At 40.4% G+C, this 25225-nt stretch overlaps 1 protein-coding gene across 2 annotated transcripts in view; it reads left to right on the forward strand.

Annotated features, from left to right (window-relative positions):
- The window catches only part of ATP2A2 (ATPase sarcoplasmic/endoplasmic reticulum Ca2+ transporting 2), a 45275-nt gene that overhangs the window by 16132 nt on the left and 3918 nt on the right, over positions 1-25225 (forward strand). For both annotated transcript variants that reach the window (XM_080940818.1, XM_080940819.1), the window contains exons 6-19: positions 10806-10886; positions 12570-12655; positions 14301-14765; positions 16291-16379; positions 16960-17062; positions 17654-17785; positions 20736-20858; positions 20937-21155; positions 21841-22176; positions 22596-22816; positions 23154-23356; positions 24277-24362; positions 24526-24659; positions 25064-25181. In XM_080940818.1, coding sequence (XP_080796944.1) covers positions 10806-10886; positions 12570-12655; positions 14301-14765; positions 16291-16379; positions 16960-17062; positions 17654-17785; positions 20736-20858; positions 20937-21155; positions 21841-22176; positions 22596-22816; positions 23154-23356; positions 24277-24362; positions 24526-24659; positions 25064-25181 — 2396 coding nt within the window. The remainder of the gene's footprint in view (positions 1-10805; positions 10887-12569; positions 12656-14300; positions 14766-16290; positions 16380-16959; positions 17063-17653; positions 17786-20735; positions 20859-20936; positions 21156-21840; positions 22177-22595; positions 22817-23153; positions 23357-24276; positions 24363-24525; positions 24660-25063; positions 25182-25225) is intronic.

The following is a 25225-nucleotide window of genomic DNA, read 5'->3' on the forward strand; positions in this document are numbered from 1 at the left end:
TTTTTCCAGACGGGGGTCTCTGCATAGGCCTAGCTGTCCTAGAACTCTCTATAGATGAGGCTGGCCTGTGAATTCACAGGTGCCTCTACCCCCAAGTGCTGGGTTTAAAGGCATAGACTACCATGTCCCACCTGTTGTTTATTTTGCATTATGAGTAGAGAGGTGACCGTTAAGATTGACTACAGCTTTTGCAGAGTACCAGAGTTCAGTTCACAACTTCCATTCTATGGATTCCTCTGGCCTTGTGGATAGATACCTGCATGTACATGGTGCATATAAATTCAGACAGGCATATATGCAAACACACACAGAAACACAAACAAAGGAAAAATTAGTTTTTCAAGATAAGATTCACTGTTTTGCCCTGATTGTTCTGGAACACAGATTATTTGCCCTTTCTAGAATATAAATGTGTGTTTCAGCGTGCATATCACATTAAAATTTTAAGTATAGTTTAAACAGTAATTATCCTGTTTAAGCAATTTGCAATTAAGCAATTTAATGAGATACCAGTTTTTTTCTTTTAAGAAGTTGAGATTTAGTTCTTTATGTAATATATATTATAAAGTGCATATATGTGTATTTTGTGTATATACATATGTATGTATATATATACCTACACACATGTATGCTCTCACACCAAGAAGGTCTTCTGATCCACCATATGGGTGCTTGGATTTGAATTCTGAATCAATGAAGGAGAAAACCGGTGTTCTTAACCTCTAAGCCTCCAGCATGCAGGTTTTTATGTGTTTATTAGTTGTCTAACTGGACCAGAGAGATGGCTCAGTGCATAAAGCACTTGCTATGCAAGGATGAGGACAGGAGTTAGATGACCTGCACCCACATAAAAACATGGGGGTGTGTGGCCTCTCCTAATCTTAACACCAGCAGGTAAGCAAAAGGAATCCCTATACCACCAATTGGCATGGCTGCATTAGTTGAGGTGAGCTCTGGGTTCAGCATGGGTTGCACTCGGTAAATAAAGTGGGGAATGGTTGAGGACGACATCTGATGTAAACCAGGTTTCCTCGCACATCTGTCCTATCCCCAAAGTTTTTTAAAATTTAAACTTATACTAAAAAACAAACAAAAAACGAGAAACAAAAGAGCACATTTGTTTTCCTTTGGCTTTTGTCCTCTGTGAAGTTGTTTTGTAGTGAGGGATGTGAGAGACCAGTTACCTAGAGATAAAGGTCTGGGTATCTAGATTCAGGTAACATTGGTTCTTTTTAAAAATCAAGTCCTAGTTCTTCATGTTAACGTATATATTAAGCAAAGCAAAGACTGGAGATGAGCTCAGATCAAGTCATACTCTTAAAAAGATCCACAATAATCCTAGCACCCAGCTCAAGTATGTCACAACTGCCTATAACTTCAGCTCCAGGAAGATACCATACCTCTGGTCTTCTCAATCACCTGCATACAACACATAACATACACATAAATAAAAATGAAGCTAAAAAAGAAGAGCTGGGACTTCCAGTTAGGAGCACTGACTGCTCTTGCAGAAGACCCAGGTTCATTTCCCAACATCCATATGATGGCTCAGGAAAATGTAACTCCAGTTCAAGGGGCTCTGACACCCAGTTTCAGAGGATCCAACACCTCTTGGCCTCTGCAGACAGACAACAGACATACATGAGGTACATATAAATACAGGAGAAACCCACCCATATACATGAAATAAAAGTGAGTCTCCTTTGAAAGGGCAAAACACTTAAAAATTAGTGTAGATATATTGAACAGAATGTTTTATGGTCAAGACCCTTTAACACTGAGGGTAGGTAATAAGACAGAGAGGTGAAGCACTATGGGAGGTTCTCCCACTCCCTCAGACCACGACAGACCAGTTGATCTTGAAGCTTGACCTGATTACATGGGGCTGGCATTTCCTGATTCCTGTAATCACTCCTCCCCACTGCCTGATGCAATAGCAGTCGCAGTGTCAGTCTTCCCATTTTTGACTGGGACTAAAACCACAGGAAAGGGATCACTTTTTCTAAGATTGTGACTTGAAAAGTACAGTGTTTAAGCTTTGCTTGTGCTAGAACATTTAGAGGATTGGGATTTGGGGAAAGTGGCCTGGATGAGAATAGAATGGTAATTCCTGCTTCCATGAATTATTTTCTCTCCAGAAGGAAAAGATAGCTTAACATTTGAGTTAGGGCTCTGCCTGCTGAGCTACATTTCCAGCCCACTGTTTTTATTTTGAGACAACTGTCTCACTCAGTTGTCCATGTATGCCTTGAACTTACAGTCCTTGTGCCTCCTGAGTAGATGTTGTTACCAACCTGTACCACCAGGCTGGGCTTCTGGAAGTCTCTTAAATGTATGTTGTATTCATCAATAAACTATTTAGTTTCCTCTAGGTGCCAGGTGTGGTGAAGCAGTAAGGATAGTAAGAAGCTATTGAAATATTTTTATAAAGCCGTTACTTCATATTTGTGTTTTTAAAAGAAAACTTCTCCCGAAAGCCATCGTGGGAACAAATATATAATGCTGTAGTAATTTGGGTCATTTCTTACCTGCTCCTGCTTAGATCTGAAACAGTTTTAATTAAGAAAATTGGGCTTTCAAAAGTAGAGAATTCCATTTTTTCTGCATAACTAGAAAATTTAAGAAATATAAATTAGCATTCAGGAAGCAGAAGCAGGCAGATCTCATGAGTTCAAGGCCAGCCTGGTCTACAGAGCAAATTTCAGGGTAGGCAAGACTGCAGTGAAACCTTGTCTTCAAAAAACAAACAACAAAAAATTTATTACAAGCTTATTTTAAGAGCCATTTAAACTCAACCAAGAATGATGTTTATAAGACAGTTTCTGACCTTTTTTTCTTTGAAAGGGCTTCTTAAAGTTATACATATACATTTTAGTGTACATAAAATTGATTAATAAAAGTTTGGTGCTGCTAAGCCTGACAACCTAGTTGGATTTCTGAGGCATGATAGAGAGAATTTACTTCTGTAAGTTGTCATCTGACTTCTACTTAAAGACACAGCACACAACTACATGATAAAAATTAATTAAAATTTGTTTTTCATCAATCAGAGTTACTTGGTGGAGCCCTGGCTGTCCTAGAACTCACTCTGTAGACCAGGCTAACCTCAAACTCAGAAATCCATCTACCTCTGCCTCCCAAATGCTTGGGACTAAAGATGTGGGACACCAAACCCATCTAAAATAAAAATACTTTTTTAAAAAAAAATTTATTTATATATTATATGTAAGTACACTGTAGCTGTCTTCAGACACACAAGAAGAGGGCATCAGATCCCATTATAGATGGTTGTGAGCCACCATGTGGTTGCTGGGATTTGAACTCAGGTTCTCTGGAAGAGCAGTTAGTACTCTTAACCACTGAGCCATCTTTCCAGCCCATAAAAATACTTTTTATATACCTCATATGTGAATACTTAAACTATTTTTCTGTGTGTATTATTATTTAACTTAAGTAGAAAAAGATGTTTAAGTGTCCTTATTTAAATGTTCCTTGTAATGTAAAGAAAACTTTAATTCATTTGTAAGTTTTTAAAACTGACTCTTAGCTGTATTCTTGTTAGCCTAACCTTTAAATTGTATTTTTGTTCAGAATGAAAAATCAGTATTGTTATGGAAAGGAAAGAGCTAAGAACTTCAGGAGCCAAGAACTACATGTGAGCAAGTATCAGGTGTTAAGCAAAGGGAAGGAGGTTTATAACAGATACTCATTCTTCCTGCCTCAACTCAAAGAGAGGAAAAAAAACGTGGAGGAAAAAATTGCAGAGCACTCCCTTGGCAAGAATAAGAACTTTCCACTACCACGTGCCCTTAGGCTCTGACAAGCCCATTAGGGAACATTACTGGATGTGATCAGCAGTGTTGCCTTGCCTGCTTCCCAGGCATAGCCATCTGAAACTCACAGAAGCCAGTTGTGTAAAGGAAATTGATATTTTTCCTTTGAAAAAGTATTAGACAGGTCTTTACTTTCATAGATGTTTTTTAAAAACTTCTTAGGAGATCTGTCCTGATATGCCAACCAAATTGGCCATTAGCAAAAGATGTGAAATAGTCAGTTATAGCAAGTTAGAGGAAGTCTTTCATTAATTGAGCTTCCTGAAATAAAACCTCTCTTTACTTCCTGGCCTTGGCAAAACAAGGTCATGGGTTGGCCAAGATGATGCAAAGGTTCTCTAGCTAAGAGAATGCTAGCACAGGATAGGTTATAAGAACTAACTTGGGCATACTTCTTTCCTGTCTTTCCACAAAGACAATCTTGTAATGTGAGCAGCACAATCATACAACTTTGAGATAGTCACTTTCTAAGTGCTAAGCAGTTGGGCTTTCACTCTGGAAGCTAGTATTTCTGGTATGCGAGAAAATGTAATCAAGACTATCCTAAACACGCTCTTTTCAGAATCTGTAGTTATGAGTAGTTTTCCCATATTTTTTTTTAATGTAGTGTGTGTGTGCTCGCTCATTAGAGAACAAGTTAGTTCATTGTCTCCTATAGTGTGGTCCTGGGGATTAGACTTCCAGTTGTCAGGCTTGGTGGCAGTCAATTTTAGCTGCTGAGTCATTTTGCTTGTCCACCTAATACTTGATCTTAGCTAAAAGGCTGAGAGGTGATGTAAAGAGTAAGTCGGCGGAGGAAAATGAACAGATTCAATTTAGCCCTGTCTGTCCTGAAACTATGTAAACCAGACTGTCTTTGAACTTCATGGAGATCCACCTGCCTCCCAAGAGCCGGGATTAAAGGTGTGTGCTACCATGCCTGGCATCAGGTGTTGCCTATCTATTCATGAGTCTGATGTATATTTTTATTTTCTCTTAAACTGTTAATTGAAGTTTTTTCTAGATCAAACCACTGTCACCATGATACTACACAAGATGAATTAAAAACAATACTCCTTTCCTAGTGTGATGATGCCTGTTTAATTTCAGCATGGCAAATGTAGAGTCTGGCAGATTTTTGTGAGTTCAAAAACAGCTTAGTCTACCTGGTGACACTTAGGACAGCTATGGCCCATGTCTCAAAAACAAACAACAGTGCTCATAGGAAGTGGTGAGACAGAAAACAGCACTCTATAGTTTTTAAATATGAAGGAGTTTGGAATAAAGGACATCCCTCACCCAATAAATGGGGCCATAAAACAGTCCCATGGCTTCATAAAATCTGCCACCCATGGAATTCTAGAAAGAATTAAATCATTGTTACACCCTGGAGTTTGGAGGTCCAAACCAGCCAACCTGACTTAGCACCTAATCAGCAGCTTACAAAGAAAGCAAGCAGTTTCTTTGCTTGGTGAGGTCAGCTCCCATACTCCCCACTACAAAACTGATTCTCTCTAGGTGTGATGGTCAAGCATATTTTTTCATTCCAGCAGTTGGCAGACAGGAAGGTGAATCTCTAGATTTGAGGCCAGCCAGGACTATACAAACAGACTGTGTCTCAGAGGGGAGAGGGAATTAGAGAGAGAGAGAGGGAGAGAGACAGACAGAGATATTGAACACCCAGAAGGTCAGTTACTCCAGTCTAGTACTAAAACAAGACACTTTTAAATAAAGTTTCATTATACATATGTTTTAGAAAGTGCATGTAATTGTTAATCTTTGATCTTAGACACGGATACCATATACATCACCTTAATTTCATCCTTCACATACCTTAAATAAATTACTCAAAGCTAACTACTTTTTCATTCTGGAAACATCCACCAGTATAGATTTTTTTTCTTCATTAAAATCTTTTATTAAAATATAGTCTTTTAAACATTTTGTTTCCTGGATTCCTTTCTTAACATCACAAGGAAATAGAATTAATTATTTCTGTTTTTGAGAATTTTTTTCTGGGGAGAGGAAGATGACTAAGCCATATCTATCACCATGTGAACCAATGTTAGGCTACTTAGAATTGACAAGAAGTTTACTAAGAGGAGTGCAGGTAACCTAAAAGTCATGCTGAAATGTATGTATCCCCCCAGGATGTAGTGGGGCTTTCTGATAGCCACATAGGGTAGTTCTCCTTTCTTTAGGCTTCCCAATCTATTACCCTAGATCCTCCTTAAGATCTTGAGGCTTTGTATGATTAAGGTCTAATTATAAAATTGGCTGGGATGGCCCTGTCCATGTTCTCCTTTAAATGTCCCAACAGTAATCATGAAGACAGCATTTGTTTAACTTAGAGCAGAAGCCCTGTGTTCTAAGAAATAGAAACGTTTACTTTTAACTTTATCTGTAGGACCGATGACCTGCTGTCAGAGTTTTACAAGTTTTCTATGTTAATGTATATATTAAGTATGATGTAAGCACTCTAAACACTCAATGTTACTTTGGTTTTTTTTATTTTTTAAAAAACTCAGTAACCACATAAAACGACCATTTTCTCTTGGGCAGGAGTGAAAGGCTCCTTCGAGTGAAAAGAGTTCCAGATTTCAATTGGACCTTTGGTGCAACAGAAAAAGATCAATGAGTCATTCATTTGATTCAGCCCTGAGGCATTGAGAGGGCAAGCTGGGGACAGGCAAGAAGAGAAAGAGCAATGTTAGATAGTGTAGATGGGGCATGAAGGAAGAAGTGTGGAGAAAGGCAACTAGGAGAAAAATTTGACAGAGAGGGGGCACATATATTGTAGAATGTGTCATTGGAGACCTTCAGTCAGCATTGTTTGCTCAACAGTTCTGTGAATACAATATAGCAGACTAACAATCTTGGGAAGAATAGTTGACTTTATAATGCTTTAAGAAACATTTTCATTTAGCATGTATGTTTAGGTATTGGTTTTACCTTTCTCTAATGTTGTTTGTGTTATTCAGAAATTTTACCGTGGGAATTTATTGCTAGGTGTGGAGGCACAGGCTTATAATCTCAGTATTCTGGGGGCAAACAAGAGAATCTGAACGGAGATCTTGTTTCAGGAAAGGATTTGTAGTGGTTCACTCAGCAATGCAGAAGAAAGGCCTAGCATATACATGGCCTTGGGTTAATCTTCAGCACTATTAAAATGTAAGTAAGTAGGGTTAGAGGTGGCTTGTCAGACACCACCTGCTCTAACAGAACCAAAGTTAGATTCCTAGCTGGCACCTATATTGGGTAGCTTCCAACCATCTGCATTCTAGCTCTAAGGGATCTGATGACTCTTCTTGACCTTTATGCACACACATACATAAGAGCATAGACACACCCCACTTCTCTCCTCTCACCTTTTTGGGGGCAGGGGAGGATAGGGTTTCACTATGGCTATCTTGGATGTCCTAAAACTCAATTGTGAGAAATACGTTGACCTTGAACTCACAGAGATCCACCTGCCTCTGCCTTCTGAGTGTTAAGGTTAAAGGCATGTAGCATCATATTTTGCCCTTCTTATTTTATTGTGATTATGTTTCGTGTGTGTGCGCGCGTGTGATGTCTCAATATGCTACATAGTGTGGAAGTTGGCTCTCTTTCTCTATTTCTAACATGAGATCCAAGGATTAAACTGAGGTCCTCAGCTTGCTCTATGAGAACTTTGCATGATGCCATCTTGTTCGCATTAGATGGATTTTTCCCCCCTTTTTTAATTATCTATATAGGTGTTTTGCCTACTCATATGCCTAATCATCATATTTCCAAAGAAGCCAGAAAAGGGCATAGGATCCCTTGGGATTGATGTTAAAAGCGGTTATGAGCGAGTCACCATGTGAATGTTGGGAATCAAATCCAGGCTCTCTACAAGAGCAGCCAGAATCCTTAACCTCTGAGTTCTAGCTCCCCTAGATGGAAATTTATAAATACAGTTACTGTGTACCCCATCAGTCACAGTGCAGAGTCATGAATGACATCAGCTATAGATTGCTAGCATCTCTGTACCTCATTGGACAAAAGTCTTGTCTGCAGCTCCCATGGGATCATTATATAAATCATCTCAGACATCAAAGGAGCATTTGAAAGTTTTCCATTTAGAATTATAATACTTCTAGTTGACCTTGTACTTATTTCACAATGTTGAAAGGCCCAGAGAATCAGATTAATTTATAATGTGCAAAAATAATATACTTAAAACAGTGGTGTTGGCATACCATAGTTTTTGTTTGATTTGATTTTTTTGTTGTTGTTTTTGCTTGTGGGGTTGTTTTTGTTTTTGAAAGAATATAAAGTTGGTGGGTAGGGAGCTAGAGAGAATCTGAGAGGAGAAAACATAATCAAAATATATTGTATGAAAAAAAATTTAATCAGAAACAAAACCAAAGTCACCAAGATGGATTAGCAGTAAAGGTGTCTGCTACCTTCTGATGACTTGAATTCAATGCTTGGGACCCACATGATAGGAGACTTCTGAAAGTGACCTTCATTCACACAGGGATGTCCTCACACACATACAAAATAAGTAAAAATGTAATACAAATTTTAAAGCCTAAAACAAAAAACTAGTGCATTTACAATTTTTTTTTGTAATTTTTATTGATTTGTTTGTTGAGACAGGGTTTCAGTACTTAGCCCTGACTTGCCTGAAATTCTGAGATCTGCTTTTGCCTGCAGAGTTAAAGGCATGCAACTGTCACTCCTGGTCTTAACCTTTCTTGTTTTTGCTTTTTGTTTTAATGTCTTAATTATTTGGATGTGCTTCCTTTGGTATACCATGAACAGAGTAATGTTAAAGTGGAAGGTTTGTTGTATTTGGTTGGAATGTTGCTCCTGGTTGCATAAGCATTTCCAGCAGGAATTCTACCTACACCTGTGTGTCCCTGTAGTCAGATGCAGGGATGATCTTTATCCCTGGAGATTGTGGACCTACTAGCTTTGTGTGCTGCCTTGCTCTCTTAGGCATAGGGTCATTTCATGCACTAGAACAGCAGGGGTTACATGTCAGATACCTTGCATATAAGATATTTGCATTACAATTTCTATCAGTAGTAAAATTACAGTTATAAAGTAGCAACAAAATTTTATGGTCGAGGATCACAACAGCATAAGGAACTGTAGTAAAGGGCTTAAGCATTAAGGTTGAGAAACACAGCAGTAAAGTCTTTAAAAGTTAGCTGTATTCTCCTTGGGTAAAGCTGTGGAGAAGGCCTAACAAGTGCAGAGCCCTTGGATAGGATGGCTAAACCACTTGGTTTGCCTTTCAAAACATCCTGGGAAGTTCCACTCTTCTGCTGGAGGCAGTCCCAGGCTCTGCTAAGCAGGCTGTCTTCTGAGCACTTTTCTCATGCAGATGTGCATTTCTTTGGTACTTTTTGAAGACTACAGCTGGGTACTGTTCTCAGGAAGTGCATGGAGCTTTAGTTTTGTCTCTTGCTGGATATATGATAGCACTTTATTTTATACTCACAAAGGGCTCAGCCAGGAGCCCTTTGGGGCTATTACAGGAACTTTACCCAGGAAACAAATTGTTGACTGAAAGATTTTCAGGTTATGCAAGAGATTTATTTATTTGATAATTTAAAGGGTACCAAAGGTTATAGGGTGAAATGTTTCTCTCCACTGTGGCCTGGAAACCCAATGGTGCTCATTTGTTACACATTCTACCCCTAGCCGCGCTGTGTGTGTATGTGGTTGATCTCTTGTGATTTCCCATGTGATGAACAGGTGTCTTGGGAAAAGCGATCACAGCTTTCGTTGCTTACAAAATTTTTGAGCAAAGTCATAAAATAAGCTTTATAAAGTTTATAAAATAAGAGCAGTGTATGTTGGAGCTTTTAGAGGGCGACAAAAGTTCTGACCATGTTTCATTTCCCTTATGTCCTGTATTTCAGTGTCTAGAAGCACAGATAAACTATGATAATAAATTAGCTAACTATACTTTGTGACTTAGAATATTGGATGGTGTCATTATGTACATCTTATATTGTCTTTTTTAGCACTGGGACTGGGAGAACTTTTATTGATTTCTTCATTTGTCTGATCATATGCATCACCTGCTTTTTACATTTTTATTTGGAGGTCTGGTGACAGCTTAAGGCAGTCTGTTTTCTCCTTCCATTTCAGGGATCAAACTCTTAAGTCTTCAGATTTGCCTTTAAGGGCATACCCACTGCACAGCCTTACTGACCTATGTGTTTAGCTTTCTACTTAATTTATGTGTGATGTGGAGAAGAATGGACAACTTTGGAGTTGCCCTTTCTCCCATTCTTGCCCCACCGTGGGTTCTGAGAACTGAACCCATGGAACCAAGGAACTCTTGTTTCTATACTTGCATGGCAAACTTTAACAACCTTTCCCCGGCCTTGTTAGTTCTTTTTTTTTTTTTTTTTTTTTTTTTTTTTTACCCCATATGGAAACTGGCAGATGTTTAGATCTCAAGAAGTAAGAATCATACTACCATATATTTGTGACTCAGGACTATTTTCTTATTTCTTGCCACTTTGAAGGTAAAATAGCATTTCTACTGCTTTGTATTTGTGTTGTGAAATAATTGGACTTTTTTTTTCTTGTCTGTTGCTTTTTTGATAGACCTTCCTGCGTTATTTCAGATCTATTCAGTGTATGTGTGCTTGGCCTCAGATTTCATTGTACCGATGTGGGACCTTCCAGTCTTGGTCTTCTGGTGGGAATTACCTATGTTTACCTATGTTTGTACTCTGTTCTAGGGACCTCACCCAGTCTCCTGTTTACCACCTGACCCCTATCCCCCATCTAGCTTGCTTTAAATATGAACTACATTGTAGTGTACATTGGCAGTATTCTACCCTTAATCTGTTCACTCTGCTCAGAAATAGAATCTGTTGTATTGAATGAAAGGTATTTGGTTTTAAAAAGCATGTTTGATTCCATATTAAACATCTTTAGGTAACCACAAAAGTTGCTCATTTTAACTGCCCTCTCTTTTTTTTTAAACCTCTTAATTAGTTGGTGACAAAGTTCCTGCTGATATTAGATTGACATCCATCAAGTCTACAACTCTAAGAGTTGACCAGTCAATTCTTACAGGTAAGTATTATATGTTGGAAACTCAGTCAAATTTTGAAGCCTCTTATCTCTCAGCTATATGTATAGTCAGTGCCTGCCATCTCTTTATGGCACCCTACCCCAACCTTCTCTGAGATAGTTAATTTCTTAGAATTATTATGATCTAGGATGGAATGATGGCTGCAGGCAAGGTTGTCAGGTTTTAAAAGGTGTTGGCGACATGGCACCTTACAAATCCAGCACCTTCACATGGACATACATGGAGAAAAAAAACAATGCATGTGGAAAAAAAGAAAACCACACAAAACATTACTGTTTAGCTGGGCATAATGGCATACACTTTTAATCCTAGCACTTGGAAGGCAGAGGCAAGCCAGATCTCTTGAGTTCAAGGATATCTTGGTCTACAGAGCAAGTTCAGGGTTACAGAGAAAGAAACCCTAACTCAACAAAACAAAACATACACATATATTTTCTCTTCCCACCCCCACACATCCATTTAAAAACAAAAAAAAAAAAAAATTGTAAGTGCTAACCTGAATCGCAAGTAAATATGAATTTTAAAGGCTTTGTAGATTTATTTGGGTTCAGTTTTTAAAGTAAATAACTTTATCATGATACAGTAGGTTCATGCCACCCAAGGCTTTTTTTTTTTTTTTTAAGATTTATTTATTTTATGTATATGAGCACACAGTCACTCTCTTCAGGTATCAGGTCTCATTACAGATGGTTGTGAGCCACTATATGGTTGCTGGAAATTGAAGTGAGGACCCAGAAGAACAACCATTGCATTAACAGCGAAGCCATCTCTCCAGCCCCCAGCCACCTGGGCTTTAACATTTGACTTTATATAAACTGCTTAACTAGTAAAATTCCCTTTATTAACATCAGCTTCAAGTTAGTTAAGCTATAAAATGTTAGGGAAATGATTGGGTTGTATCCCTGAAATCCTCAGGGTGTGTCTAGAAATAAACGAAAAAGTTAGCAGAATTTTGAAGGGTCCTTTTTTTTCTTTTGGCTTTTTGAGGCAGGATATCCTGTAGCTCAGACTGTCCTCTAACTTGGTGTATAGCTGGGGATAATCTTGAGCTGCTCTTTTTACTGTATATACTTTACAACCGTTGGATTGAAAAGCATGTGCCACCACAGCCAAGCGTGGTGCTGGAGATTGATCCCAGATTTTGCATGCTAAGTAAGCACTCTGTTAACTGAACTACATTCCCAGCCCACTGAATGTTATACTACAGTCATAGGTCAAATAAATAATCATATCTTTGACTATTACAGGAAATATTTCAGGATGATATTTCAAAATTAGTCTTTATTTTTAAAATTATACTTTTTGTGTTCTTTTTACTCTAGCATTATTTTCCATTATACAGTTTTCCTAGTTTGCCTGTTTTGAATAAATTGAGCCCTTTGTTTCTTTTCCCATATTGGTAATGAGTATGTACTTTTTTTTTTTTTTTTTTTTTTTTGCTTGTTTTGGGACTGGGTCTCACTGTGTTGCTCATCCCTCAAACTGGATATGTAGTACATGGTGACTGAATTTGGAACTTTACTTGCCTCGTTTCCTATGCATTGGGAATTAATGTGTGTTACCACAACCACTCACATTGGCAGTGATAAACAGTGGGAATGGGGTGGTGTGGGATTGGGTATGCCTCAAATAGAGCTAACCATCCTGTCTTGTAACGTGCATAGGTGAATCTGTCTCAGTCATCAAGCATACTGACCCTGTCCCTGACCCACGAGCTGTTAATCAAGACAAAAAGAACATGCTCTTTTCTGTGAGTACTTTTATCAGATACTGGGGGTAGGGTTTCCTTGGGGTTGAACCCAGGGCCTTACCTAAGAATGTAATTTTATTTAGAGATAGTCCTTGTCTTAATTAAGGTTTCTATTGCTGTGAAAAAACACCATTATCACAGCAACTTTTTTTTTTTTTAAGATTTATTTATTTATTTTATGTGAGTACACTGTCGGTGTCTTCAGACACACCAGAAGAGGGCATCAGATCCATTACAGATGATTGTGAGCCACCATGTGGTTGCTGGGAATTGAACTCAGGACCTCTGGAAGAGCAGTCAGTGCTCTTAACCACTGAGCCATCTCTCCAGCCCCACAGCAACTTTTATAAAGGAAAACATTTAATTAAGGGTGGCTCACTTTCAGAGGTTTAGTTCATTGTTATTGTATCAGGAAGCCTGTGGCATGCAGGCAGGCATGGTGCTGGAGAGGCAGCTGAGAAGAGTTCTACATCTGGATCCTGAGGAAGGAGGAAGAGAGGATGAGCCAACTAGGCCTGGCTTGAGCTTCTGAAACCTCAAGACTATACCTGTTCCCCTTGGTTCCACTCCTTATGAGCATATGGGGGTCATTTTCATTCAGACCACCAACACACCAAAGTTCTGATTTTTTTTTTTTTTTTTTTTTTTTTTTTTAAAATCTGGCCCTTCTCAGTTACCAGACTTCAGAAAATATCTAGTTATTCCAAAGATAATTATCATTTACTGTGTGTGTGTGTGTGTGTGTGTGTGTGTGTGTGTGTGTGTGAGCTGTCAAAGAAACAACACAACTGGTTTTGAAACAGTGAGGTACTGAAGGCACTGGCAACAAAGCCAATAACCCAAACTAGAAACTGTAAGGTGGTGGCAAGTATGACTGGATTTTTGTTTCAGTTGCCAGCTATGAAATGATTAGTGCAGACATGTTTAAACTCCGTCGGTAACAGTTGAGAAGTAACCTGTGTAGGAAAGTCATCAAGCCTAGAAATGGTGCTTTTCACATGATATGGGCATTGCTGGTGCTTGTGGCCTATGATTTAAAAGAAATCCTTGTTTAAAAAGAGCAAGCATGGTATACACCATGTGAGTCTAGGTGAAAGCACATGTGTGTTTATTTTTTGAGTTGATAATGAAATTTTTTTCAAGTAGCATAGAAATGCATGTGTTCTGATTGTTTACAGTCTAACTTTGTATTACAAGGGGCAGGCTTTGCTTGGTTAGTAGAAGAGCCTAACTACAGCAGTAAGTATACTGGTTCCAGTGAGATAATGCTGCTCTAACTTCCAACACTGGACCTTAAAGAGGAGTAAGGTGAAAAGAACACTCACATTTCACATTTGATTTCAGTGACCTCAATACTGGTAGAAATTCTGAACCAGCCAGCAGGGCTGAACATTTTTAGATGTGACAGAGTGGAGTGAGAAACAAAGATAAAAGAATACATAGTGCTGAGGGCTTCGGGGAATTTGAAATTAGAAAAGTTAGAGAACTGCTAAGCCCAGAGCAGGTCTGTAGGCCAGGTTCCGTCTTGTGGGGAGCTGTCCCGTCCCACAGAGTAGGTACTATGTGGAATCCAGTCAGTATACCAGTCAGTATTTGAGTTGGGATGTGCTGGTGACCTTATGACCAGTTTTTCTCTTCTCTGTAGGGAACAAACATTGCTGCTGGGAAAGCTATGGGCGTAGTGGTGGCGACTGGAGTTAATACTGAAATTGGCAAGATCCGGGATGAAATGGTTGCAACAGAACAGGAGAGAACACCCCTACAGCAGAAGCTAGATGAGTTTGGGGAGCAGCTTTCCAAAGTGATCTCCCTAATTTGCATTGCAGTATGGATTATCAACATTGGGCATTTCAATGACCCAGTTCATGGTGGCTCTTGGATCAGAGGTGCCATCTACTACTTTAAGATTGCAGTGGCCCTGGCTGTTGCAGCGATCCCTGAGGGTCTGCCTGCTGTCATCACCACCTGCTTGGCTCTTGGAACTCGCAGGATGGCAAAGAAAAATGCTATTGTTCGAAGTCTGCCTTCTGTGGAAACCCTTGGTTGTACTTCTGTTATCTGCTCAGACAAGACGGGCACACTTACCACAAACCAGATGTCCGTCTGCAGGGTGAGTAAGGCATGTCCTTTGTGAGTCTTGCATGCAATCTGTGGGCAGTCCCACTTGGTGTAAGGAGAGAACTAGCTCCTGAAGTTTATCCTCTGACCTCTGCATGTATTCCCGGCACATAACAATACATGTTTAAAAACTAATAATTCTCAACTGTATTGGGAAATACAGAATAGCTATAAGGCTTATAAATTTTTATTGAAGAAGTAACTGGAGGTTTCATCCTCTGCTCTAGATGTATGTGTTCAAGAAGAAACAGGTCGTTACCTCTGCTGAGTCAGTTGCCATTTCCATAGCACACTAAAGGAAACATGGTTTCTCCCTGACACATATAAGCAGATGTTTGCTTATAAGTTGGTATTTTCTGTCAGGTTAGCCTTGCTTTCTTCTCTTGTTAGAACGTCATTTGAAGTAATATAAACCTTCTAATGTGCTCAGTAAGAACTGAAACTAGACACAGTGACCCACAGCATAATTACAGGTTCTGCAGGTGAGGCAGCACGATTAGGAAGTCAAGATTATCCTCGGCTACACAGTGAGTTTGAGGCTAGCCCAAGCTAAATGAGACATTGTCACATTTAAGGAAGAAAGCAGAAGTGAGAAGCTAGGTGTTACGCATATGCCTATTTGAGGCTGAACAAATAGAATCTTAAGTGATGTGTGAGGGTCAAAAATCTCAGTAAAAGGTCCAGTTAGATTTTCTCACAGAAAAGATGGAGATTAACTCAGGCTTTGCTGTCTAGTTATTTGTGTGATCTTGAGAGAACCTATTTTCCTTTAATTTTCTATAAAATGAGAGTGTGCTCCTGTGAGTGCACACACAACACGCACACACTTAGTGGTGCACATCTTTAATCCCAAAACTGGAGCTGAAGCAGCACACATCTGAGTTTGAGGCCAGCTACATAGTGAAACCCTGTCTCCAAAAGAAAGAGATAAAGAGATGGGGGAAAGGGGAGCAAGCAGGCAGCTCCTGCACTGACTGATCTGGGCCTGGATGGGAAGAATATACCAGGTACTCTGCTGTCCTACTTTACTTGAGTGTTTGACTCTGAACTGTGAGTCTCTTCTCCCTCCCTGAGCTCTGCCTGTTTTTAAAAGCAAAGCTGTAATGATATTCTCTCAGCTATTTGATATAGAATTCTAAGCATTTGAAACAATGGTCATTTGCTGACTTCTTTATTTGGGTTATCTTAGACTGCATCACACTTAGGCCAAATGCTGTCTGAGCTCTTGAATAAGAACAGTGCTGTGAGGGTGAACCTGGGTGAGCATTGTTAGGACTTCCTTTATTTTTGAGACAAGGTTTCTCTGTGTAGCCCTAGGTGTCCTGGAACTCTGTAGATCAGGCTGGCTTCAAACTCACAGAGGTCTACCTGCTTCTGCCTCATGAATGATGTGATTAAAGACCTGTACCACTACCACCTAGCTTACACCACCTTCTTAAATGTCAGGATTTTTCACTGTAGACAAGGAAATATTGTGTGTATATCTTATAAGGACTTTATTCTGTATTTCCTTATAGATGTTCATTCTGGACAAAGTGGAAGGTGATACTTGTTCCCTTAATGAGTTTACCATAACAGGATCAACATATGCACCTATTGGAGAGGTGTAAGTAAGCTTCATCATCTTGGTCTCTGTCATTGTAGTGACTGGTATTTAGGTCATGACGAGGGATGGATCGTCATAGATTGCTGACTGGCTCAAGTTAGTGGTTTTTATTAACAGAACATCTTTTGAGGCCTAGACTTTCTGGTGAAGGCTTTGTTTTATTTTTCATTTATTGGTACATAGTGGAGTTTTGGTGAGAATTTCTGGTCATTCAAACTTTTTTGAGTCTATTCCAGTTTGTTCTTCCTAAACTTATATTTTTATCCTTGGGGGGCTATTCCATGCCTATAGAAGTTCACGACCATCCTGGGATAGAAAGTGAGGTCTAGTTTCAAACAAATTGGGAAATAGAGTTAAAAAGCACTTTATCTGTAGGTACTAATGCGAGTTCTATCTGAAGAACCTTAGTGGTGGAAGGAGAGAGCCTTCCACAATTTATCATCCCACCTCCTCTATACATATGGTACTACATTATGGCACACAGCCTCTCACACGGAGAAAAGTTTAGGTTTTGTTTTGTTTTGTTTTTATCTTAAGTTGAGGCAAGCTATGATCCAGAATTGTTTTTCTCGTTTGATAGGCAAAAAGATGATAAGCCAGTGAAATGCCATCAGTATGATGGGCTTGTAGAGTTAGCAACGATCTGTGCTTTGTGCAATGACTCTGCTTTGGATTATAATGAGGTAAGACTCCTAGTAAATGTCCTAACCCTGGTTCAAGGATAGGGCGAGTGGAATTTTAAAAAGCTATGTTCTTTACTTTGAAAGATTAAGTTGATTTTATTTCCCCTTTCTACTCCATGGGACCTGGCTGAAAATAGCTAGGTGCCCTTCATAGACCTGCAGCTAGGCACTACAGTTGTTTTATTAAGATAAATAGTGTGTCATGATGCTCTGACCACTGACGCACCCTTTAAAGGTGCAGAAAGGCTACAGGTCTTTCTGAGATTGAGGGTGAGGGGTGTACTTATAAACGTGGATTGCCATGTATCCTCTCACACAGTCTGAAGCTTAAAGGGTTGTTTTGGTGGTAGTAGTGAAGAGTAATAACCTAGAGAAACCTTATAAAAGTTCAGTAGTGGGGTTATTTGCTTTCTTTCTCAAAGGTCAGGCCTCTGACAGAGAGCGTTAACTCATTAGAACAATAAACAGTGACCTGGAATGATCTAGGACTTTAAATGAGAAAACACTTTAATGACTCAGTTTAGTGTTTTTCTCACATGGACTGGGGAGGACAAGCTGTTCTGCTGACATTGACTTCTTTCGACAATGCAGGCGAAGGGTGTGTATGAAAAAGTTGGAGAAGCTACAGAGACTGCGCTCACGTGCCTGGTAGAGAAGATGAATGTATTTGATACGGAACTGAAGGGACTTTCTAAAATCGAACGTGCAAATGCCTGCAACTCGGTCAGTATTTGCACTTGGTGTGTTGTCTCTTAGCCATCCCACTTACATCCACTCTCCTCCTTTCCCTGCCTCCTTGGCCTCTATACCGGTCTTCAATGTTTTTCCTGATAGTCACAGTCAGGTAAGATGGTCTCTCATGCCTATATTCTTGGCACTCAGGATGCGAATACCAGGAGGATTGCCACACAGTGTAGAATGAGACACTCCTTAGACAACCACACCACATTAAAGAACAGAACAAATCAGCAGTCATTAGTAAATGTCATAGCTGTGTCACAGGGCTGCCTTTTCCAAGGAAAGCTGGAAGCCAACTATCCTTAGTCCTGGGAAAAGCCAACTCTTCCTGCCTGCATTTCAGTTCCTGTCTCTGCTGGCTCTCCAGCAGCATAGAGAATATAGTTGTATGCTTTTTAAACTTAGAGTATTCCTTGCCCTAATTTTCATTTGACATCTCATTTGTTTAACTTGGTGAAAAGAACTGTTGAGTATTCTTTTTCACCTGTTTTCTCAAATCCATTCTACTCCACTAACTAGCCCATCAAGACCTCTTCTGAATCACATAACATTGTGCTAAACCCAGCAGTTAATTTGTTTATAATTGTTAATGTAACAAAATTCACAAGTCAGCAGTTGTGGATTTTGGAGCTGGAGAGAGAACTTCATGCTTAAGAGTACTTGGCTGCTCTTTTAGAGAACCTGGATTCGACTCCCATTACTCACCTGGCAGCAAAGAACTATTTGTATCTCCTGTAACAAAGGGTCAGAGGTTGTCTTTTTCTGATTTTCGTGCACCAGGCATAGACGAGGTGTACAAACATACCAAATTAAAATGGGAAGGTCTTGGAGAGATGACTCAGCAGTGTGGTTAAAAAGTAAGGGCTGCTCTCTCAGAGGACTAACCCAGATTCTTATGCATGCAGGCAGGCCTACATTTAAAAATTAACATTAAAAAATCATTTCAAAAAAGGAAAAATAAAACAAAGCTAGAAAATGGGGGAATCTGATGTATCCCAGAAATCAACCTAATAACTGCTGAGATGGAAAATTGATAAAAGATTCAGAACATTTGAACAATCACCAAAACTTGTTACTTTTTTTTTTTTTTAACTATTTTTCTCTTTCTCTTTTATTATTTTGTTTTGTTCTTCCATGACATTTTTTTCTCAGTGTAGCCCAGGCTATCCTGGAAGTTGTTCTGTAGACTAGGCTGGCCAGAACTCAAGAAACCTGTCTGCTTCTACCTCCTAATTCTAACCACCAAACCTAGCTGTTTTTCTTTTTCCTATTTTTTAGTTGAGGCTGGGGTGCTTTTTATCATTTTCAGAAACATACAAATGACTCAAAGTAAAAAATACTGCTGTTCATGAAGCAAGGCTCAGTAATCATGCAGACTACATTTAAAAAATAAAGTCAACCAACTCTGATGATGTTGAAGTGGGCATTGATAACTATCAAGTCCTCCATGAATTTGTTTTTTAGTGTATACTTCATGGATGGAAAAGGCCAGCAGCATGCCTATTGTTGTTAGCATTGCTTGTCAACAGGACACAACCTGCAGTCACTCGGGAAGAGAATGTCAGTGAAGAATTATCTAGATTAGATTGGCATTTAAGGAATTCTCTTGAGTTAATTGAAATAAAAGAATTATGAATTGTCCAGGTAGAAGGGCGTGCTAAGGACTAGTGTATATGCATTAGCTCTCTGCTCTTGACTGTGGGTGTGGTGTGTCTAATTCTATCAAGTTCTTGCCATAGTGATTTTTCTGCCAGGTAGGCTGTGACTTGAACCACATAAACTTCCTTCTCTTAAGTTGCCATTATCAGAATATTTCATGGCCAACCAGGAAAGGCAGTAAGGTACCTACAACCAGGTTGGGAGGCTCCTGAGTTCATGGTTACTTATTTATCAAGACACCATCTCAGAAGTGATAGAAAGTTAGAAATAAACACTAGAAGTTTCAGTTGCAAGAATGTTAAAAACTGAAAACTAATAATACAGAATTAGAATTATAACTCAGCACGTGTTTAAGGATGCTTAGCACCCCCAAAGCGGTTATAATCTATCAGTAAACTCAACAGATGAAAAGTTGACAGGTTATCTAGTAACTTTCAACACTATCGTAAGGAAATTTTAATAGTGCTTAATTAGAGACATTGAATCTGTAAAGTATTGGTTAAAAAACATTCTCAACTCACTCTTCTTCGTAATCCTAATGCCAAAGGTCATTCAATGTGGCAGTGGTGGAGGATGCAGAAAGCAGCCATGAATATTGTATCAACTATTCTTTCGCCTTGAACAGAGCCATAAGTTAGCGTAGCATGGGAAACCCTTCCTGTCCAGGAACCACAGTTGTGCGCCTCTGGACCATCATCATACCAGAGCTGCCCTTCTACGCTCTTTTTTGGCTTCTCATGACCTCATGAGACCAGCCAATCTGAAGCTGAATAAAACAATTTTGTGGCTGCTGACAGACATTTGCCACCTAGTCATTCTCTAGCACTAGGGTCTCTATAGAAGGTCAATTCAACCTGTCACTGTTTGGCTCAGAACCTTACGGAAGAGAGAGGAAGTCGCTCAGTGATAATGCACTTGCTTGACTGCACTGGGCCTTTATCCTGCTCATGTAGAAATGTTTATGTGCATAAGAAATGATGTACAGACAGGAGTACAGTGGAGTCAGTATGTCAGTCAGCAGGAGGCTATTGTTGTCGCCCTGCTCAGTTCCCCCTCTGTGGCCTTCAGTATATCTTAGTTTCACATTCTGATCTACTCCCAAACCAGAGGACACTTATGAAGGTAAGAGCTTGCTATCTTGTTCTGCCATACTTCCAAAGGACCGACGTGAACAGGGGCAGGCTCTATCATATAATGAATGCCTAATGAGTATCCAAGCAGATATAAAATATCTGGAAATAGTAATCCAACAGCGTTCCTCTCTGATCCCCTACAGGTCATAAAGCAGCTGATGAAGAAGGAATTCACTCTAGAGTTTTCACGTGATAGAAAATCAATGTCTGTTTATTGTACACCAAACAAACCGAGCCGGACGTCCATGAGCAAGATGTTTGTGAAGGCAAGTGCTGCATAGACTGACACTTTGTTACCAGGAAATGGGTGGATGTAGTTGCTGACTTATGTCTCACGTTCTCAGGGTGCTCCTGAAGGTGTCATCGATAGGTGCACCCACATCCGAGTTGGAAGTACCAAGGTCCCCATGACTCCAGGTGTCAAACAGAAGATTATGTCTGTCATTCGAGAGTGGGGCAGTGGCAGTGATACTCTGCGGTGCCTGGCTCTGGCCACTCATGATAACCCACTGAGGAGAGAGGAGATGCACCTGGAAGATTCTGCTAACTTCATCAAATATGAGGTACCTGCACCAGCACAGCACTGTCCAGCCTCTGCTGCCAGAGGACAGGCAGATATCCTTGGCTTAACCACAGGAGTCACCCTTGTTTGGATTGCTGCTTCGAATAGAAATAGTTAAGGATTTAATAAATCTGCTTTCAAAGTTGAATAATCAAGACAAGTTCAGACAAGCCTATAAAAGTCTGTTAACTAAGTTACTAATGGATATTATAAAAATATTAAGTATTGGTAAAAAGCTGAGAGATTTCATTTCCACTTCTTCCTTAGATCAAAATTTTATATTGAGGTTGGAAGATCTTAAACAGAAGGAACAGCTTTGTCATGTCTGAGTCTCTTGCTTTAACACTTGGTTCTGTTCTCCCCCATCCTGCCCCATGGATACATTTTTAATGTGAGCATTTAGACCAGAATAATTTGATTTGAGTGTGTTCTGTTGAAAACAGAGTGAGGGTGTTGTTCACCACTACTTAGCATGATCAAAGCCCTGTGTTCAATCTCAAATTCCATAACACAGGCCAGACATGAAGACACGTGGAAGCATCAGGACTTTATCTAGAGAGAGACCTTGTTGCAACCAAGGGAAAACAGAAAGAGAAAATGTCAAACTTAGTTATAGCAAGGTTGAGCTGCCAGGACTCTCATGGTGGGGATGAGTTGTTGGAACTCATGTGGCTCTCTCACTTTAGACCAATCTGACTTTCGTTGGCTGTGTGGGCATGCTGGATCCTCCCAGGATTGAAGTAGCCTCTTCCGTGAAGCTGTGCCGGCAAGCGGGCATCCGAGTCATCATGATTACTGGGGATAACAAAGGCACTGCTGTGGCCATCTGTCGACGCATTGGCATCTTTGGGCAAGATGAGGATGTGACATCAAAGGCTTTTACAGGGCGAGAATTTGATGAATTAAGCCCCTCAGCCCAGAGAGATGCCTGCTTAAATGCCCGCTGTTTTGCTCGAGTTGAACCTTCCCACAAGTCTAAGATTGTTGAGTTCCTTCAGTCCTTCGATGAAATCACAGCTATGGTAAGGTTTTAGACATGAGCAGTGGTTTACATAGCACAAACAGTGTGTGCGCCTATAGTCCTAGCACTTAGGCTGAGGCATGCCTGTGCTACCTAGTGATATCCTGTGCCTAAACACTAAACCAAAAAGAATGGCATGTTTTTAATCTATAAAAAATAGTATTTGAGTATGTGTCTGGAGTGTCTAAATGACCTTAAATTATGTGACCACACCATACATGGCTTGGGGGTTTTGAGTGTTGGTGGTGTAAAGCAATATAAGCAGATGTCCAATCCCCTTAATTCTGCCTTCCTCTTTGGTAAGCTGCTTTTATATTTTTTTGGTAAAGTATTTGACACCAGCTACCGTTCTGTCCTGTTTCCTTCTACATCAGTCTGCCACATGGGTAATATATGAATCAACTGTGGCTTTCCTTTCAGACTGGTGATGGTGTGAATGACGCTCCTGCTCTGAAGAAATCTGAAATCGGCATTGCCATGGGTTCAGGGACTGCAGTGGCTAAGACTGCCTCTGAGATGGTCCTGGCAGATGACAACTTCTCCACCATTGTGGCTGCTGTGGAGGAGGGGCGAGCCATCTACAACAACATGAAGCAGTTCATCCGCTACCTCATCTCATCCAACGTGGGGGAAGTGGTCTGGTGGGTGTCTGATTGGAACTGTACTGGCTTTCATGGCTGAGGCCGGTGTTGAGCTTTCTCAGATTGTTACTTCTGTTATAGCAAATTTAGTTGTTAGCCTGAGAGAAGAAAAATCTCATGGGGCTTGTCTGCAGATGTCTAATGGTGCAGATAATATTCCTTAATAAGGAAATTAGTTTCTTCAGTAGTTTAAAGTCACAAAAGTCTTGTTGGTCCTCTATCTAATAAGTTTCATATGAACTTTGACAGATGTTTGCTCATGGCTTAGGGAGAGAAGTGACTTCCATGGTTTCAAAACTCACTGAGTTCTTTGTCTTCTTCCCTCGGATGGAAACAGTATCTTCCTGACGGCAGCCCTTGGGTTTCCTGAGGCTTTAATTCCTGTCCAGTTACTCTGGGTCAATCTGGTGACAGATGGTCTGCCTGCCACTGCGCTGGGGTTCAACCCTCCAGACCTGGACATCATGAACAAGCCCCCACGGAACCCAAAAGAACCGCTGATTAGCGGGTGGCTCTTTTTCCGTTACCTGGCTATTGGCTGTGAGTACAATTGTTGTTTGTGTGGAAAGATGCTCTGTGTGATGCAGGTCACTAAAAGCCTCTGTTGAGCATCCTGTCCTTCCTTGGGTTATAGAGAAGGAGCAGTTAAGATATCAGGCTTTTGATACTTCCTAGCACAGAGTGATAAAAATACTGATATGCCAGGGCCCTTCCCTGTTGAGAGGCTCCAGGCTGAGATTGAATGGATTATTATAACCTAAAGAAAAGAAGAGTTCCACTAGCAGAGGCTAATACCACTTTCTGTCATAGTTCTGTTAAAGCACAGTCCAGAGCAGCTTGCCAGTTCTTCTGGCTTTTATAATATTTCATAGACCATCTCCTCTTTGGGCGCAAAAAAAAAAAAAAAATTCCACTCCCTGTCTTTTAACCAGTGCCTTGGTGTACCATTGTAGTTCCAGGTTAGCTGTGTGCTTTGCAGTTAGGTGATGATGACCATGGGATAATTTATTCTCAGCTTTGTAGACTTCCTGAAATTGATGCAGAATGGCCTCTGCCTTAGACCTAACACTGCTGCTGAGGGCGGCTTCCAGCACTGTAATGGCAGTTCTTTGGAAGGATTCTGCTTGGCCCTGACTAGAACAATCCAGCTACATAGTGTCCAACAAGGTCACACGGGTTTACTTATAAACTGTGATGTGACTTGGTTCCCTTACATTGTGTTTTCTATTTGATGGGATGTACCTGTACAACACTTTTTGTCTTGAAGCTCTGGCACATTGTGAAGGGTGTGTTGGGTTCAGCAGGAACATTTCCTCACAAACTCCAGAGAGATTGCCTAGTTCCTTTTTAGACCAGAAACACCCCGTCCGTAGTCAGTTACTCTGGTCTGTGTGTTAACCTGCTGTTGGCAGTGCTGTCCACCGCCTCAAGTATGTCAGTAACATCATGTTTGTTTCCAGGTTATGTTGGCGCTGCCACTGTGGGTGCTGCTGCATGGTGGTTCATCGCTGCTGATGGCGGTCCAAGAGTCTCCTTCTACCAGCTGGTATTTAACCACTTTTTAAAAAAACCCCTGTGTAGCAGGGTGGAGTCTTAAGAATCCTTGGCCTGTCAGGGCTTCTGCTGAGCTGTATTCGTGTTGGTGTGGAATTGGTGTCTAGGTTTGGGAAGTATTCCCGGCTGATGGAATGTTTGGACTTTTGTTGCAGAGTCATTTCCTACAGTGTAAGGAGGACAACCCAGACTTCGATGGAGTGGATTGTGCAATCTTTGAGTCCCCATATCCAATGACAATGGCACTTTCTGTTCTAGTAACCATAGAGATGTGTAATGCTCTCAACAGGTTAGTGAGTCTTGTAGGCTAATGTCCTAGGGTTTATGAGGGTCATGGCTCTTCCTTCCTAAAAAAAATTAGTTTTAAGCTATTGCTCCCAGGAAGCAATGGTGGTTGTCACCATCATGGGTTCCTGATATGGCAGGGTATGTGAACGGGGCCAGCAATTCAAACTGTGCCTGTACCCTAGGGAGTAAAGCACCTAAGCCACTGAGGAAACTTCAAATGGCTCTATCTTAGGCCATCACTACTAGCAGCTTTGAGCTGCACCAAGGCCTAGAGCTCACTCCATTGGGAAATCCAGGCCTTTAAACAGAGTTAGGTCAGAACTCCATCACTAAACCCTTGCCCCCTTCTGTGTCACTGACATACACCTTTGCCTCTGGTGAGGTCACCTCTCTTCTCACCTGTAGCTTGTCTGAAAACCAGTCTTTGCTGAGGATGCCCCCCTGGGAGAATATCTGGCTCGTGGGCTCCATCTGCTTGTCCATGTCACTTCACTTCTTGATCCTCTACGTGGAACCTTTGCCAGTGAGTCATGGTGGACCCCAGGGTGGGTCTGGTGTGCTTCCTCT

The sequence above is a fragment of the Micromys minutus genome (genome assembly GCF_963924665.1).
Source record: "Micromys minutus genome assembly, chromosome: 29".
In the NCBI taxonomy this organism is placed as follows: Eukaryota; Metazoa; Chordata; class Mammalia; order Rodentia; family Muridae; genus Micromys; species Micromys minutus.